This window comes from Dermacentor variabilis, chromosome 7, assembly GCF_050947875.1.
Source record: "Dermacentor variabilis isolate Ectoservices chromosome 7, ASM5094787v1, whole genome shotgun sequence".
NCBI classification, from domain to species: domain Eukaryota; kingdom Metazoa; phylum Arthropoda; class Arachnida; order Ixodida; family Ixodidae; genus Dermacentor; species Dermacentor variabilis.
In genome coordinates this window covers 17776106-17793042 of record NC_134574.1, presented here as the reverse complement: position 1 = coordinate 17793042, position 16937 = coordinate 17776106, and the positions used below count along the sequence as shown (strand labels likewise).

Below are 16937 nucleotides of genomic sequence, written 5' to 3'. Positions count from 1 at the left end.
AATTCATTAATAGCAGCTTAGCTTTTTCCTTGTCAAGAAAAGTGTATCACCACCCCTGGACAGCAATTTGTTTTTGGCAGGAAGTGTAATTGGGCAGCAAATCTTTTATGTTTGGGGGGGGCGGGGGTGGGGGCTGGAGCACACTATGGTAGAGTCTTTGCTTGTCTGAGTGTCTCACTGTTTCCGAGCGTCCCCCACTCTCAGCCGTCTGGATCTGCTTCTATGCCCTGCGTTGTCACTGCCCAGTCACCTCCCCCAATCCATCGTCAGGACACCGATGACGTCAGGAGACCAATCCAGTGTCAGGAGACTGGTTGGGAGACTGATAGTGTCGGGAGACTGATGGCGTCAGGAGACCGATTCTGGTGTCGGAAAACCGATTCCGGCGTCAGGAAACCGATTCCGGCTTGGGGAGACCGATGGTGTCGGGAGGTTGGTTGCTCTTTTCCTCCGAAGGGAGCTTGGTCAGAAATGCACGTACATCACTCACCTCTGGCGTGGACAGGTCAACAGGTCAATTTAGGCTGCTGACAGGTGTGTAGAATCATAGCCTTGCAATGAATGATGGGGCGTGACAACTGTATGTCGCTGGGGTGGCTTCCCCCGCTCTGAAGGACTGCCAGGCACAACAGCACCTCCGGCACCAGACGGTGCATCAGGAGGTCGAGTTGTTCAATGCAGCACAGCCGGCTTGATGCCTGCATTGTTTAAAGCCAAGGGCCACAGCTTCTGAGAATGACGATCTCGGGCCCAAGACCTCTTAGTAGGTGGACTTTGACTGTACTGCGTAACTGCAAAAGGACAAGCTCCAAGGAGTGACCATTGTCAACCACACACAATGCCTCAAGCGCCATGTGCACATCACTCTCATCGCCAGAGTGTACGAATTAAAAAAAAAATTGTACAACCCGTTACCGAAAAGAAAACCGTGAAACATGACGTTCACGTTGATTTAGACAAGTACCCAGAAACATCCAATTATGTGTCCTCTCAAATAGACACAAACAGGTTTACGGCATAGGCAAGAAGGCAAGCCCCCGCAAGCACCACAACAACCGCCGGATATGGCCCGGCCCGACCCTGATACGCAGAGGGTTTTGGAACCTTTCTAAAAAGAACAGAACTGACGACCAGCGAGGACCTCCGACAGGCGCAGGCCGGATAATGAATACAGAATGAATGCTCTGCTGCAATACTGCCGAGTGACGCCGAGTGAGAGAAGGTCCTGCTCAGGCCATCTGCATTTGAATGCAGAGATCCTTTCTCGAGTTTTACCGTGAACGCGTACGGTTGCAAACCGAGGCACCAATGTAGCAACCGGCCGTTTTTGTTCGACATTTGTTGAAGCCACAGTGAGCGGCCTATGATCTGTAATTAAAATAAATTCTGAACCTGACAAGTAACACGAGAGCTTCTCTACAGCCCACACCAGGCACGCGCATTCTTTTTCTGTAGTACTGTAGGCTTGTTCGCAAGCAGACAACTTTTGGCTCACGTAAAGAATTGGATGTTCGTGCCCGTGCTCGTTTTCATGGCTTAATACTACACCCACTCCTTTTTTGCTGGCGTCGCACTGCACAAGAAAATGCCTCGAGTAAACTGGGCTTACGAGGACTGGCTTTTCTGCAAGTGCAGCTTTCAAGAAAGCAACTGCAGTCTGTTTGGCGTCGTCCCACTCTACCTGATTAGGGGCGTCTTTCTTTAATGCGTCTGTGAATGAGCTAGCAACCTCTGAGAAGCCCTTGATGTAGTGTTGGTAATAACCTACCATGCCTAAAAATTTGCGGATTTCTGTTTTCGTTTCTGGTCGGGGAAACACTCTGATCGCTAGAATCGTCAATTCATGTGGGCTTCGCTGCCCTTGGCCAAATCTGTGTCCAAGGTAGTCAACTTCGGAACAACCTAAGCTACATGTCTGAGCTTCTAAGAAAGCCAGCCTTTCGGAGCCTATCTAGGACTTCGCGAAGTTGGTTCACGTGCTGAGGCCAAGAATTTGAAAATATGGCGAAGTCATCTAGGTAGGGTAGTGCGAATGCCTCCGCTCCATCTACGATTTGGTCCATTAGCCTTGAAAATGCTAAGGGGGAATTTTTTAGCCCAAAAGGTAGAACCAAAGGTCGGAAAGTGCCGAAAGGTGTAACTAAGGCAACTAAGTGGCTCACCTGTAAACTCAGCAGCATTTGCCCAAACCCTAGCACTAAGTCGAGCGTGGAACTAAACTTCACTTTGCTCACTTCTTCAAGACAATCTTCTACGTGCGGTATGGGGTACACTTTGGTAATAGTCACCGCGTTAAGCTTACGGTAATCGACACACGGGTGGGTCTCTTTACCTCTAGTTCCCACAATTATCATTGGGGACATACTCTCCTTCACCCGGTTTGGCAACTTTAAGTGTCAACATCTGTTCGACGGCCTCCCTCATCAGTCTTTCTTGCCGTGGTGAACATCGGTACATTATGGCACTTTCATAGAACGAGCCGCTGCCTGTTTCTTGCTTAAAAACGCTTTCACGGCATTTTGCAAGAGTTGAATTTTTCTTTTGTTCCTCGATCAACGTGTTCTTATCAAGGGAAGACAGCTCCTGCAAATCGTGGCTCATGGGGGGGATGCAACTGGTTTCAAGTTCGCTTTCTTCGTCGACGGATTCCTGCGAGCCTAAACTTGGGCCGCCATTGTTATCGGCCAGACCGTGATGTTGGTTCGCAGCGCTGCGAGTGATAGCGCGTGGGAGAAGCTGCGGTTGAGTTCCAGCTTTTTTCGCCACTGACCTAGTAACATTCATTACAGGGTTCATGTCGAGTATGACTCCGGACTTCAGCAGCTCTTTTGCCGTTCTGTTTGATAACAAATGTAAACACCTTAGCAATACTTCGTCCGAGACGGCTGCTTTGGTCTCAATTTCACCTAACGAACCTTTCAAAGTTACTTTGGCTACTGGTAGGCTCAACATACTTTTTTCCAAGGCTGGCGGTAAACACACGCAATCCCCCGTGAAATCTCCTACCTTTACGAAGCATGAGTGCACCACATCATACGTTGCACCTGTGTCACGCAATACTTTACATTCCTTTCCGTTAACTTCCATGTCATGAAGGTACGGATGCAGTAGGCGTTCGTTTGGCTCGAGAACGAACTGGACCGGGGACACTTTCGGAACCCGGCATCCTGCGGCCACGTGTCCGGATTTCTAGCTGTTACAGCAGACAATTTGTTTCGGCACCTCAAACGACTTTTGCCGTAAATTGAAGGATTCCTTTAGTTTATTCTCATCTTTCTTCTCTGGCTTACGAAATAATGTCGGCTGTGCTGTCGAGAGCCCTGCGACCCATCCGTTTTTTCCGGTATTATCAGAACGGTGTTTAGCGCAGTAGTCATCGGCACACTCCGCTGCCATTCGGGCAGTTTTCACGTCTGACCTGTCGAGCACCCATTCCCTCAATTTAGTTGGAAGCGTGGAATAAAACTGCTCTAGGCAAATTTCCTCAAATATTTTCACCTTGTCATCAAACGTGTCGGCGCCTTTCAGCCAGTTTTCTAAAAAGCTTGCTAGCTTGTATGCAAACTCCGAATAGCTTTCTTCTGACTGTTTAGTTGTTTCTCTAAACTTTAACCGGAAAGCTTCATGCGACAAGTTATACTTTGCTAACAACGCTCCTTTTACGTTCGCGTAAACCTCCGCTTCTTCGGGGCTCATCCTGGCTAAAATATTGGCGGCTTCCCCCGGCAACAAACTCAGAAGTCTCTGTGGCCAGGAGGACAGCTCAAAGCCCATTCTTGTGCAAATGCTCTCAAAGTTTGTCAAAAACAGACCCAATTCACTACCGATGGAAAAAGGCCGAAGAAAACCTCTCATGTCATAGTTGGCAGGGGTCTCTGTTCTGTCTTGTTTGCCAGTGTTTGTTTTAGTTGTTCCAGTTGACAATGCTTAAGTTCCTCGTCTCTTTCTCTGGCTCGGCTTTCTTTTGGATTTCATCCACTGCTTCAGTAATTTCATCGTCTTTGGCCCCGCAAGCTAAAATTTTGCTCAGAATTCTGGGTTTCTGAATAGCTTTGCTACACTCCACACCGAGCTCTTCTGCTACGGCTAACAAATCTACTTTTAGCAAGCTATTCAGATCCATGGCTGCCTGAAACTGTGACGAAAGTCCCCTCTAGTCGCCTTTCCTATTTCCTCCTTATGCCAAGAAATTATAGCGCTCGGCGTACCAGAGTACAAGACAAAAAGCCTCACCGACTGCCACCGCAGAGCCTCCGGGAATCCGCCATCCCACCGTCGCCACCAGCTGTTACGTTTTGGCCAAGCAGGGCTCCGAGCCGAGACAGGAATGCGACGTCGAACGATGAACGAGGTTATTTTATTCCGGCATAGCTGCTGCCGGTTGATACAAAGCACACACAGCGTGGCTGCGCTGTCCTTTTTACCAGCCTCGCCTTCCCAAAGGGAGAGGGAAATGCAACCCTCCTCCCGATAAGAACCATGTGCGACAGAACCTTATCTCGCCGACAGGCTCGCTGGGCTTTGGCACTTGGTGTAGGCAGACGCATGCGCGTGAGCGCAACCGCGTTTTGGGGGGTGGTGTTGTCACTTCGTGTCTGGTAAGGGCTTTTCGGTAAACTGAACTTGTGTACCTACTGTGTTGGCTTAGCGGCTGTGGTGTTGCACTGCTAAGAATGAGGTTATAGGATCAAATCCCGGCCACGGCGGCCCCAGTATGATGGGGGCGAAATGCCAAAATGCCCATATTTCGTGTATTGGGAGCACATTAAAGATTTCATGGTGGTCAAAATTAATTCGGAGTTTCCCACTATGGCGTGCCTCATAATCAAATTATTGTTTTGGCACGTAAAACCCCACAATTCGAACTGAATCTCTATGCAATATTTTTTGTTGCATAAGGTGTTTTCTCCATTGCCAGTGTTTACAGCACGCACTGCTCACGTTGGTGATGCTGTTGGCGTAGTGATGGCAAATTTCTTGTGTACCCAAAAGACATCTCTGGCCTTCCTGGATAAGTTACGGCACAATAGGCGGGTATCTTAAGGAAAGAAAAAAGAAATAGATGCAGAGCTCCCGTACAGGTAAATTGTCACTATAAAGAAGCAAAGTTTCGACTTCTGGGACAAGGGAGCTTACTCCCTGTGGCTTCAGTCGAGGGTGCTCGATGCGCTGTCCAGCCCCTTAGCTAAAGTAGAGACTAGTGTTGGTGGCTCCAGCATAATTTTGACCAATTGGGGTTCTTTAGCACGCGGTCAGGGCATGGTACAGGAGCTTTTTTGCATTTTGCCCCCAATGGAATGTGGCTGCTGTGTCTCAGTGCATTTCATTCATGCGAACCTGACTGTGTGGCTCATCCTCAATGCAGGCAGATCGGCAAGGACATCGCCAGCACATTTGCCAAGCTTGAGAAGCTGACACTACGTGAGTGAATTCCAGCTTTATAGAATCAGCCAGTGAACGCACTTAGAAACTGCCCCGTTAGTTGAATATATATTGAATTAATTATACATGAGGGTTAAATTTGCAATAAGCTTAAAGGGGTTGAGACACCAAATTTTGAGGCTATAAAAGGCCTTTTGTAGGCTGCTTCTGAATGTGAGGACACCCACAACGAGGTATTGGATGCTGCAAACATATCAAAATTATTTTAATTCAGCTCCAAAAAGTCATTAAAAGCACCTTCTTGTGGTCAAGACCCATCGCTAGTGCGGCTGTTGTGATATGACAGCGGAGGAACGAAAACGTTGACATCATAGCACACTAGCACAAAAATGTGACGTGATAAGTAGCGATGAAATGCCAATTACGGAGCCTGTTGAACCGAGTGACCGAGCCTAGCCTCCACTATGACCGAGTTACAGGCATATAGAAATCCTTTCTTAACGCAAAAAAGGGGTAAGGCGTGCAGACACGGACACAAGAGGAGGGAAGTGGACAACACGAACGTCGCATGGAGGCCCGCGAACGGCAAACGGCGTGTGGCAAGTTGCCATGCCGGTAACTTGGACGGGCCTTTACACTTTACACGCTGAGTGTAACACTAGCCGGCTGGCTCCAAAAGGGACCAGGATATGCGGCATTCATGTTGTCCACTTCTCTTGTGTCCGTGTATGAATGCCTTACCCCTTCTTTTGCATTATGAATCCTTACCAACTAGCTCAGCTTTCTGTAATTCTAAATATCCTTTCTCTATGCTCAGGCTTCTAGAACACTATAAATGAGCTAACCCTGGCCCCTGGCTAACCGACACATGCACAGTGCTGTAGCGGAGAGCAGTTGACGTAGCATCTGCAATTCGCATAGTTCGGCAGCTTTTGGTCTCTCATTTGCTTGGCGTTTCTCAACGTGTAAAGGCCTGTCCACATTAGCGGCACGGCAACTCGCCGCACGCCGCTTGCTGTTCGTGGGCCGCCGTGCGACCGGGCTTTTGCTCGGGAACGGCGAGATTTCCTTGCCGTAGAGAGGATGGGACCGGGACCCATTTGTGCGGCAGCCGTACGGCGAAGCGGCCAATCAACAACCGAAAAATGGTCACTCGGGCACCGACGGCAGCCTGACTGCCGCTGATAGTTCAGCGACACTGATATCGTCGCTAGGCCTTTTCCGGTTCACTTCAAAGCCAAACCTGACCGCGCTTTGTAATGAATCACAGACTCTCACAAGCTGCAATATTTTCTTACCGTTGTTGTCGCTCTTCGCAATATTTATTTATTTATTTATTTATTTATTTCGGATGCTTTCCTGGCTCGAAGGCATTACAGAAAGGAGTGGTAAGTGAAAAAAAAAAAAGTACATAATTGTACAATAACAGGTATTACAAAACGGCAAAAAATACAGCATTCTTGAAGTTGCCAACGTCAGAAATGGCAGCGATGGAGGGAGGAAGGTCGTTCCATTCGGCGCTGGTCTTAAGAATAAACGAACCACGACACATTTTTGTTCTAAAAAATGGAACACCAACTTTAATAATGTGATTGAAACGGGATGAAATGTATGAAGGGCGAGTAATAAGAGGATCCTTTAATAGTGGGTTGTGGTGATACAGCCTGTGGAAAGGACAGTCTGAAACATTTAAGGCACAGTGAAAGGTCCGGTAAAGTGTGTTTTTCATGGAGGTAACGCTTGTGTAACGAGAATAGTTAGATAATATGAAACGTGCTGTGCAGTTCTAGATGGATTCTACTGTGTTTATCAGTGTGGTTTGATAGGGATCCCATACTGTGGATGCATATCCTAGCTTTGGTCGCACTAATGTTTTGTAGAGGGTAAGCTTTATAGGCGTAGACGCAGCAGAGAAATTTCAACGCAAGTATACAAGAACCCGGTTAGCATTATTAGTGACGTGTTTGATGTGCATATGCCATGATAAGTTGCATGAAATAGGAACACCTAGGTATTTGTAAGAGTTGACGGATTCAAGAGAAGTATCATAAAGTAAGTAAACACGCATGTTGTCAGTGTTAGTGTGGCCCGATACATGCATTGTTTTACATTTATTAATGTTTAGTCGCATTAGCCATTTATCACACCAGTTGGATATGCTTTTAAGATTGTCTTGAAGCTTATCAAAATCAGTGTGGTTAGCTATTTTGTGATAAATGACTCAGTCATCTGCAAAAAGCCTGATAGATGAATGGGAATTGCATTTAGGAAAGTTGTTTATGTAAATCAGGAAAAGCAGAGGTCACAGTACCGATCCCTGTGGTACACCCGATGTCACGGAAGTGCAAGAGAATGAACATTCATTAGCTGAAACATACTGAGTTCGATTAGACAGAAAGCTTTTATGCCAGTTTAGTACATTAGGGTTACTGTTAAGCATGCTATGTTTAAGAATGACGAGATCATGAGAAACAGTGTCGAAAGCTTTTGCAAAGTCCAATAACGCACTGTACATTGAAACCCATGTCAGTATGGATAAATATGTCATTAGTAAAACAAATGAGTTGCGTTTCACATGAAAATGTTTTCCTGAAACCGTGTTGTTCATTCGAAAAGAAGGAATTAGACTCAAGGAAATCAATCAGATGAGAATGTATAATATGCTCCAATATTTTGCATGGTATACTTGTCAGTGATATAGGACGATAGCTATCGGGGTGTTACCTGATTTAGGGACCGGAACAACATTGCCAACCGTCCAATCGCTTGGAAGTACCAAGGAACCTAGAGACTGGGAAAAGAGCATCAAAAGCATAATGGAAGAATATGGTTCAGTAATTTTAGGCATTTTGCAGTTGATTGAATCTTCATCTGATGAAGATATTTTCAGGTTTTCAATCGACTTTTGTATGCCGACCCAATCTATATAAATTGAGTTCATTGGTAAATAAGAGCATCTAGTTACCGACGGTAGAGTGGAGCACATTTGTGAAAAACTGAAGTAAATACATCATTCAAAACGGAACAGCACTGGTTCGGAGAGATCGCGACATTGTCAGAATGGGCTAGTTGGATTGTTTTGCTTTCTTTGCCACCAACAATATTCCAGAATTTGCGTGGATTAGACTGCAAAAGTGATGGGAGGGTGTTATCAAAAAAATCTTTCTTGCATTTGTAATAGCCATAGTATATTCTGCGTGAATGCAATGATATGCTGCCCAGCGTTCGGGAAGGTTAGTTGCTTTGGTGCAACGAAAAATATGCTTATTTTTGTTGCGTAGATGGCGTAGAATTCCAGTAAACCGTGTTGAGGCAGGATTCGAAACAATTTTTCTTTTAGTCACTTAGCGATCTATTATTAGTGTTAGCAGTTTGTTCTTGTACAATCACCAGTTCTCTTCAACGGTACATTAAAAAAAGTTGGCTGTGTAGTCAGTAACGAATGATTCTAGTTCATTTGTAGTGGATGTGGTATCAGCGGCATTGTAATCACACATAGTTTTAACTGTTTTCTTCGAGCGTACTGTCTTCTTAAGTGTTAAATGAAGAACCGAGTGGTCACTGATTCCTTTAAGGTATGTTAGGGGAGAAATCAAATCTGGAGCTGTTGTAAAAAAGAGATCTACAGTATTAGAGGAAGTGCTGGTAGTGCGTGTGGGTTCATGAATCAGCTGGGTTAGATTAAAATTGGCACAGATGTCTAAAAAATGGGTGCACTCAGAAGATGACTGCTTATGGGAGGGAACACCGTCTTGCCACACTATGTTTGGGAAATTGAAATAGCCTAGTAAAAACAAATGTGATTTTGGGTATCAAACAACTAATTTGTTAAGGACATCATGAAGGTCAGTGCAGAAATTGGTAGTGGAGGATGGGGACCTATAACACGCGCTAAAGATGAGGTCGCCAGTGGGAAAAGCAACATGAGTGCAAACTATTTCTAATGGTGAGTCAATGGAGATGGTGAAGGAATGGATAGCAGAGCTCACGGCAATCAGTACACCTCTGCCTGTATGGAAATTGCGATCGTACCTGTAAAAGTTATGTTTTTTTACAGTCTAATATTTCACAGTTTTTTATTTTTGCTGAGAGCCATGTTTCAGTGAGCACAACTATATCAGCTGAGCACACGTCAATATGTGATGACAATGATTTGCGTTTGTTGCTGATACTTCAGACATTTGTAAAAAGAAGTGATAAACAGTTTGCTTGCTTTTGAACATGAGATAGCTATGCTGCACCCAAATGTGAAGATTGTGGACCCGATAGTTTTTTGTTTTTTGGGGTAATAACGTTCCTAGCTGGTGTGATCTCACATACTTCATCTGTAGCTGCGCAATAAACATAACATTTTTTACCTATAATTAGTTAGTTGTATCGAAAAAGAAAGAAGGACTGACCGCTGGCCTTGCCAAAGTCATGTACTAGTGCTTTCCGTGATTGGCGGGTGGCTTTTCAAAAATCTTCGCCGATTGAAATACCATCTGCTTTAAACTTCGCTTTTTGCGAGAGTATATGGTCTCTCATTTTGGAAGACACGAACTTAGCTATAACAAGCTGTGTCTTGCTGACAACATGTGTGCCTAACCTGTGAGCCCTATGAATTGCAACTTCTGAGGAATTCATGTTGAGACACTTGCTAAGAAAGTGATGGATCTGGACTTCTGATTGAGTCCACGTTTCTGATACGTTGTCTGAAATCCCATAGAAGTTCAAGTTGTCGCATCTAGAATGCTGCTCCAGAATGTCTAGTCTTGACGCAAGCGCAGCGCTTTCATTTGAAACTGCTTCCTGGACTGCGGTACTAATATCACTTCCTGAAGGCATATTTTCAAGACTCAACCGCAGCTTCCACGGCAGTCACTCTATTGGAAAGGTCTTAAACAGCCTCGGCAAGGTTTTCTTGGTTAACGTTTAGTTCAGCTATGGCATTCATCATCTCGGCATGTCGCGTGTCAAATTTGGACGACAAAGCAGCTATGGCGGCTATAACTTCATTGTGCTGATGTTGAGCTTCAGTATGGGGACCAGGGTTTAATTCCACATCCCCGGAAAGTAACAGCAACATAGCAACAGAGACACAATCACTCAGAGTGGCAGCCAGTACTTGTGGGCAAGGGAAGAGCAGCAAGCCGGCATTGTTTGTGCGTTTACAAAAAAGCGATTTGGACTGACTAACTTGCGCAAAAAAAGCAGAAAGGAGAGCTTAGCAGCGACCGCATGGTAGCTGCTCTTCCGTGCCCACTGGAAGCGCCTTGCTGATGCCAGTTGCTTAAATCTGAGTGCTGCAGTGCTGCTGCTGGCGGCATTGTTCATGTCCCACTTAATACAGGCGTGAAGAATATGTCTTCCATGCTCAGATATTCAAGGCTGTTGTCAGCTGCTTCTAGTGGTGGATCCAGCAGGAAATTCGATATAGATGTAGATGTAGCACAAGTGTTAGATGGTGACAACCACGAGCCGAAAACAGCAAGCTGCACAAGAAAGCAGAAAGGAGAGCTTAGCAGCGACCGCGTAGTAGCTGCCCTCCTGTGCCCACTCAATAATAATAATCGCGACATGCACTTCAAGTCGCCAGGTGTTTACCTCTGCACGCGTTGCACGAGCAGACGACGCAGCATCGTTTTATGTCACTATTTTTTGTGATCCACGTGACCAAGCCGTGTTGCATTTCCTCTCCTGCAACGTTATAGCATCACTTGGAACCGAGAAACCGAAACTGAAATTGCTCAGTTTAATAATGCTATTATAAATCAGGCATATGTATATGAATCCCGCGATGTGTATCATGCTTCCTGAAGCAGTACGCAATTCTTGAATCGAAAAACGCATGAATGAAAATTTTCATGTCTTCACCCCTTTAATGTTCTTTTCAAACAAAATTGGAGCAAAAGATATACAACCTGCTGCCTGTAGTAACCAAACCAGCAACTTCGGGATGACACATGTGGTGCTCTACTGAGCTATGGTGGTGGTATTTCCCGTCTGATTCATTGGGTGTATAGTAAAAGCTTGCAATAACTAAGGGAAAGAGGGAGGCAACATTGCTCATTTATGTCCATTACTTTGTTATAACCTACACATTGGGCGCCTCTTGAAGGGGCATGTGCGTCGGCAGGCGTTTGGTGTGTTGCGACGCCATATACCCGAGCACATGAGGGCTGGACCCTCCTACGTGTAGCCGTGCGTCGCTTGGCCCGTGTCTGGGGAAAGGGGGATCCTGGAGGTTGAGTCGATGCTGGGTGTTCGGACCTTTAAGGCCTCTCGGCAAAGGCAACACACGTCTTTGGCCTCTGCTTCACATAGATCGCGCCTCCAGACTAACCAACTGGAGGAAATCAGCAGTTGCCTTTTCTTGTCCTTTCCAATCTTCATCTTTCTCTTATCTTTTCATCTTTCCTGTCCTCTCTTCCCTTGTTCTCACTTCTGAGCTACCTGGCGGCTAGGGTTAACTTTGAGTAGCTAACCAATCTTGGTTGTGCTGTGTTTGGTTATAGCGGTGATGTACAGCTGGCATTGGCGGGGCTTCTCTTGCAGGAACCTCTTCACGTCCCTGCATTGGGTTCATTGGTGGGTGGCTGTCATAGCTGCTGAAAATCCCACTATGCTAATGGACAGTGCTTTTCTTAAAATTTCTGATTGCTCTAATAAATGAGGGCGCACCGAAGATGTCTTTGTTTTTTAGCTGCCAAATACAGAACTTCCCTCGATTTCATGTGACTCACTCTGAAAACCAGACAAGCCAGTAAGAACAATTTCACCTTTCCTTGTGTCGAAGTCTCTGACAGACGTTTTTGGTCCATGGTGTATAAAGCATCGAGGATGGCAAGTGGTGATCTCATTTTGGAGCTCCGGGACCAGAAGCAGTATGAAAAACTGCCTAATCTATTTGAGTTGCAGACTTCCAGGTAACAGTAAATCCACACTGCACAATGAACGCCACCCGTGGCATTGCCTTGGATGATGATTTGTTGGAGCTGACTAAGGCAGAACTCTTGAAGGGCTTCAGTAACCAGAATGTCATAAACATCAAACATATTAAGATGAGTTATGACGGTAAAGAAATCCTGACTAAGCACCTGATACTCACTTTCGGATCAAGTGAGTCCTTCGAGGCCAGGTATACAGTAAAAGCTCGTTAATTCACAACTCGTTAATTCTAAATTTTGGATAATTCGAAGTAGCCGCCGTGGTCTGTCCAGCAATATATTGAAAGAAATATGTAACAGATCCCACTAATTCACAGTGAAATCTGCACCGCCACTGATAATTTGAACTCCGTGCCAACGTGTATGGGAGAGTGCTAGTGCGCGAGAGCACATTGGCAATGCTGGGGCGCTTTGCAGGCCATGGAGCTTTGCCTTTTCCATCTGTGGCCCATTGTTTAGGCCTGACTAGAGAGTGTCGCGTTTGTGCCTGGCCCGGCATGGCCAATGCCTGTTGCAAGTCGTTTCTCTCCCATGAATTTGCGTATAAAGCTCAAGGGCGATAAAATCATCACCATGCTGCGTATGCTGTATGTGCGAGCGAAAGTGTGCAAAGCTGAGCCGGGGCGAACGCTGCTGAATCTCGTGTGCATGAGTGAGGAAGGTGGGGCGGCTGCGTGCCCTCTCCTGTGGCCCGCGAGGCACGGAGGTGACGCGGAGGGATGGGTGGGGCATTCTTCTTTGGCAGCTGCTGCTTACGGCGTGGCCATGCAAGCACCGTATCTTCCAGCGAGATGCGTTCATGTTTACCTGTGTGCGCGTGACACTGTACTTGTTAATTTAGTTAGTAAGTGAATGTTTACAAGCTTATACGGCTGATAAAACCACTATCCTTACTTCATATAGCTATCTACTAATTTGCTACCCACTGTGGTTGCTTAATGGCTATGGTGTTGGGCTGCTAAGCATGAGGTCGCTGGATCGAATCCCAGCCATGGTGGCTGCATTTCGATGGGGGCTAAATGCGAAAACGCCTGTGTACTTAGATTTAGGTGCACGTTAAGGAACCCCAGGTGGTCGAAATTTCCTGAGTCCCCCACTATGGGGTGCCTCATAATCAGACAGTGGTTTTGGCATGTAAAACCTAAGAATGCTTTTTACTAATTTGCCATCGCAATCGATGCTTCGCTTTTTGGGCGAAACTGCGACATTTTTTTTTCTCCGTGCCAGTCAGCGTGACCACCGTGCTGATGGAGCAAGAGCGATGTCTACGTCGGGCACATTGGACCACGTTGGTCGCGTCCAGTTACGTCTGCTGCGCCAGTGCTTAGAAGTATAGACATTCACACCATCAAGATGCTACGGCCTTGCCCGGAGGCACAGCAATTGTTGTAGATAAGTCTGTTGCTGGCCAGGATTTTTCTTTCCAGACACCCCTTGAAGCTGTGTCTGTACAAGCAATTCTCTTCAATAAGTTGATAACCATCTGTAGCATATATGTACCACCTGATTATCACCTCACGAAAACAGAATTCCAAAGCCTCATTGGCCACCTCCCAGAACCATACGTGATCACCGGTGATTTTAATGCCCACACGCCCTTTGGGGAGACTCTCAGTGTGACGCGAGATGTCGGCTAATAGAAAACTTCCTTGTAAACTCTGGTGCATGCCTCTTCAGTAAAAAGGAACCAGCCTATTATTACCTTTATCATAAACATATTCATCAGTATATCTGTCGATTAGTTCTGCTTCTCTTTTCTATGAACAAGAAAGGAATGTACTCAAAAATCCATTCGGAAGTGACCAACTTTTCAATAACGCTAAACTTAGTTGGACAACATCACTCTCCGCTGTATGCCCTTAGGTGGAAACTAGCCTCGGCCAATTGGGAACATTTTAAAGAATCTACTTTTTTATCACGAGGTTTTATCAGCGAATTTAGCATAGGCGACGCAGTAGCGCATTTTACTAATTTTGTCATAGACACATCCGTGAAATGCATTCCACAAACGAGTGGTAGCTCATGCAAAAGACGAATGCCATGGTGGAATGATGACTGCTGGCAGGTGCAAAAGAAACCTTATGTAATGCCTTCGGGCCCTTAAGGTTGAATAAATGAAATGAAATGAAATGAAAGCATGTGGCACACTGCGCTGATCACAAACTGCAGAAAATCTCATTGAATTGAAACATGTTTCGTCACAGGGAAGGAGGAAGCGGAGACAGGCTAGGAGAACAAGCTGGCAAGGTTTCTATCAAACATAAATTCCTACATTGAAGAGGCAAAGGTTTGGAATGGTCTCGGAAGGCTAAAGGGGCAGCAAGTTCACCTGTTGCCCTTGGTCGATAACCAAGGAAATACCTTGGAAGACCAGGCCGACGCCCTTGACGTACACATTTAGTGTGTGTCAAGCTCTATAAGCTGCTCAAAATCATTCCTTAATTACAAGCAAGTAGCAGAACTTGAGCTAATAAATCATAAACGCAGACCAAATCTACCATAAAACTGTTCTTTTAATATTGCCAAGCTTAGAGCTGCCTTGAGCGTATGTATAAGCTCTGCTCCGGGAGTTGACAGAATCGTGTATAACATGATTAAATACCTACACACTGACACACAGATGACACTTCGGGCACTTTTCAACTCAATATGGGTTGCCAGATAATTCCATCCTCATGGAAAAAAGCAATCGTAGTCCTGGTCTTGAAACAGAACAAAGACCCATCTGAACTTTCAAGTTACCATCCAATAGCGCTCACAAGTTGCTTATGCAAACTCTTCAAGAAAATGATAAATCGTCGTTTTTTACATTTCCTTGAATCAAAGAAAATGCTTGACACTTATCAGTGCAGTTTCAGAGAGGGTCGGTCGACTGCTGACCATTTCATGAGTGTTGAGGCAAACATTCGCGACACTTTTATCCATAAGCAGTTCTTTCTTTCTGTTTTCTTAGACATGGAAAAGACATGTGACGCAACTTAGAGGTATGGGATTTTGCAAGACCACTCGAAAATAGGTATTTGAGGCACTATGCTAAATGTAATTGATAGTTACTTATCACTCCGTACATTTCGTGTTGGGATTGGCAATGCTCTATCAAGGTCAATTACACAAGAAACTGGGGTGCCGCAAGGTTGGGTATTAAGCTGTACCCTTTTTATCGTTAAAAAAATTCCTTGTGCTTATCTGTACCACAGAGTGTTTTATTTGGCATACGTAGATGACGTACAGTTAGGTTTCAAGTCATGTAACCTTGCTATTTATGAGCGACATGTCCAGCATGGCTTGAACAAAGTGTTAAATGGGCAGAAGAAAACAACTTTAAACTGAATCCTCTTAAAAGTGACACGTCCAGTATGGCTTGAACAAAGTTTTAAATGGGCAGAAGAAAACTGCTTTAAACTGAATCCTCTTAAAAGTGCTTGTGTCCGTTTCACACGAGAGGCTTATTTGCAGAGCCCCATGTAGAACTACATAGGCAACCCATACCAGTTGGCCTACAACACAAATTTTTAGGTGTCATATTAGACTCGAACTTAACCTTTATTCCACATGTAAATCACCGGAAAGAGAAATGTGTAAAAGCAATTAACTTTCTTAAAATTTTGCCACATACGACATGGAGCAGCGGCAGGAAGTGTCTGGTGAACGTGTACAAAAGTCTCATACATACAGGCTTGGACTATGAGGCCATATTGTATCAATCTGCCTGTCCAAGTGCTTGAAGATGCTTGACCCTGTTCACCACCTAGGCACAGAAGGTACCCTTGGTGACCGGTGCCTTCTGCTGAGACCAGTCCTGTAGAGAGTCACTATATTGAAGCTAATGAGTGGGTGCTTCATCTTCAGAGGTCACACTCCAGTTTCATGTACTTTCTGAAAGTTAATGAAAACCACGACCATCCCACTTATGTAACCATAAATGACATGACATCTGCAACACTGTTTAATAACCGACAAGCAGCTACAGAACCAGTCCTTCTGTGTGTAAGAAAGCTTTCTGAGGAAATGGGAGTTTCAATTCTTAAGCAGAACCTGATGGTCCCAGCTGAGCCATTGTCGCTGTGGCAGTGGCAGCTCGTAGAATGCGATACATCATTCTTAGAGGTGACAAAACACGCTGCAGAATGCATTTCATCGAACTTCAGTCGAACTACTTGTGCACTGAGTTTTACAGTGACGTTCCTAAGTCACATGCTGGTGTGTTTCAACAGCAATCAGACCATCCTTTTCTGAATCAGATGCCTTGCACCTGGGAGCAAGTATCTTTACTGCAGAGGCGTGTGCACTATTGTTGGCTTTAAAACATATAAAGAAATCAAAACTTCAAAAAACAATTATATTTACTGACTCACTCAGCGTTGCAAAAGCCCTAATGTCACTGCGTAAACACAGAAATCTTGTACTTACAGAGCTTTATTCCATTTTTAGCACAAAGGATATTTCTTAGCAGCATGTGCTGGGTGCCCGAGCATACGGGCATAGAGGGTAATTTGTTAGCTGATGAAATTGCCACATCAATTGCATTGCATGCTACCAATTTCACTGCTGCTATCTCTGCCTTAGATCTCAAGCCTTTTCTCAGAAAGAAATTGAGAAGCCACTGGCAGCGCTTGTGGGATGCTG

The 16937-nt window shown here is 45.3% G+C and overlaps 1 protein-coding gene across 3 annotated transcripts in view; it reads left to right on the top strand.

Annotated features, from left to right (window-relative positions):
- Nucleotides 1-16937, top strand: part of Syx5 (syntaxin 5) — a 257162-nt gene that overhangs the window by 71732 nt on the left and 168493 nt on the right. For all 3 annotated transcript variants that reach the window (XM_075698291.1, XM_075698289.1, XM_075698290.1), the window contains exon 4: nt 5366-5421. In XM_075698291.1, the coding sequence (XP_075554406.1) occupies nt 5366-5421 (56 nt within the window). The remainder of the gene's footprint in view (nt 1-5365; nt 5422-16937) is intronic.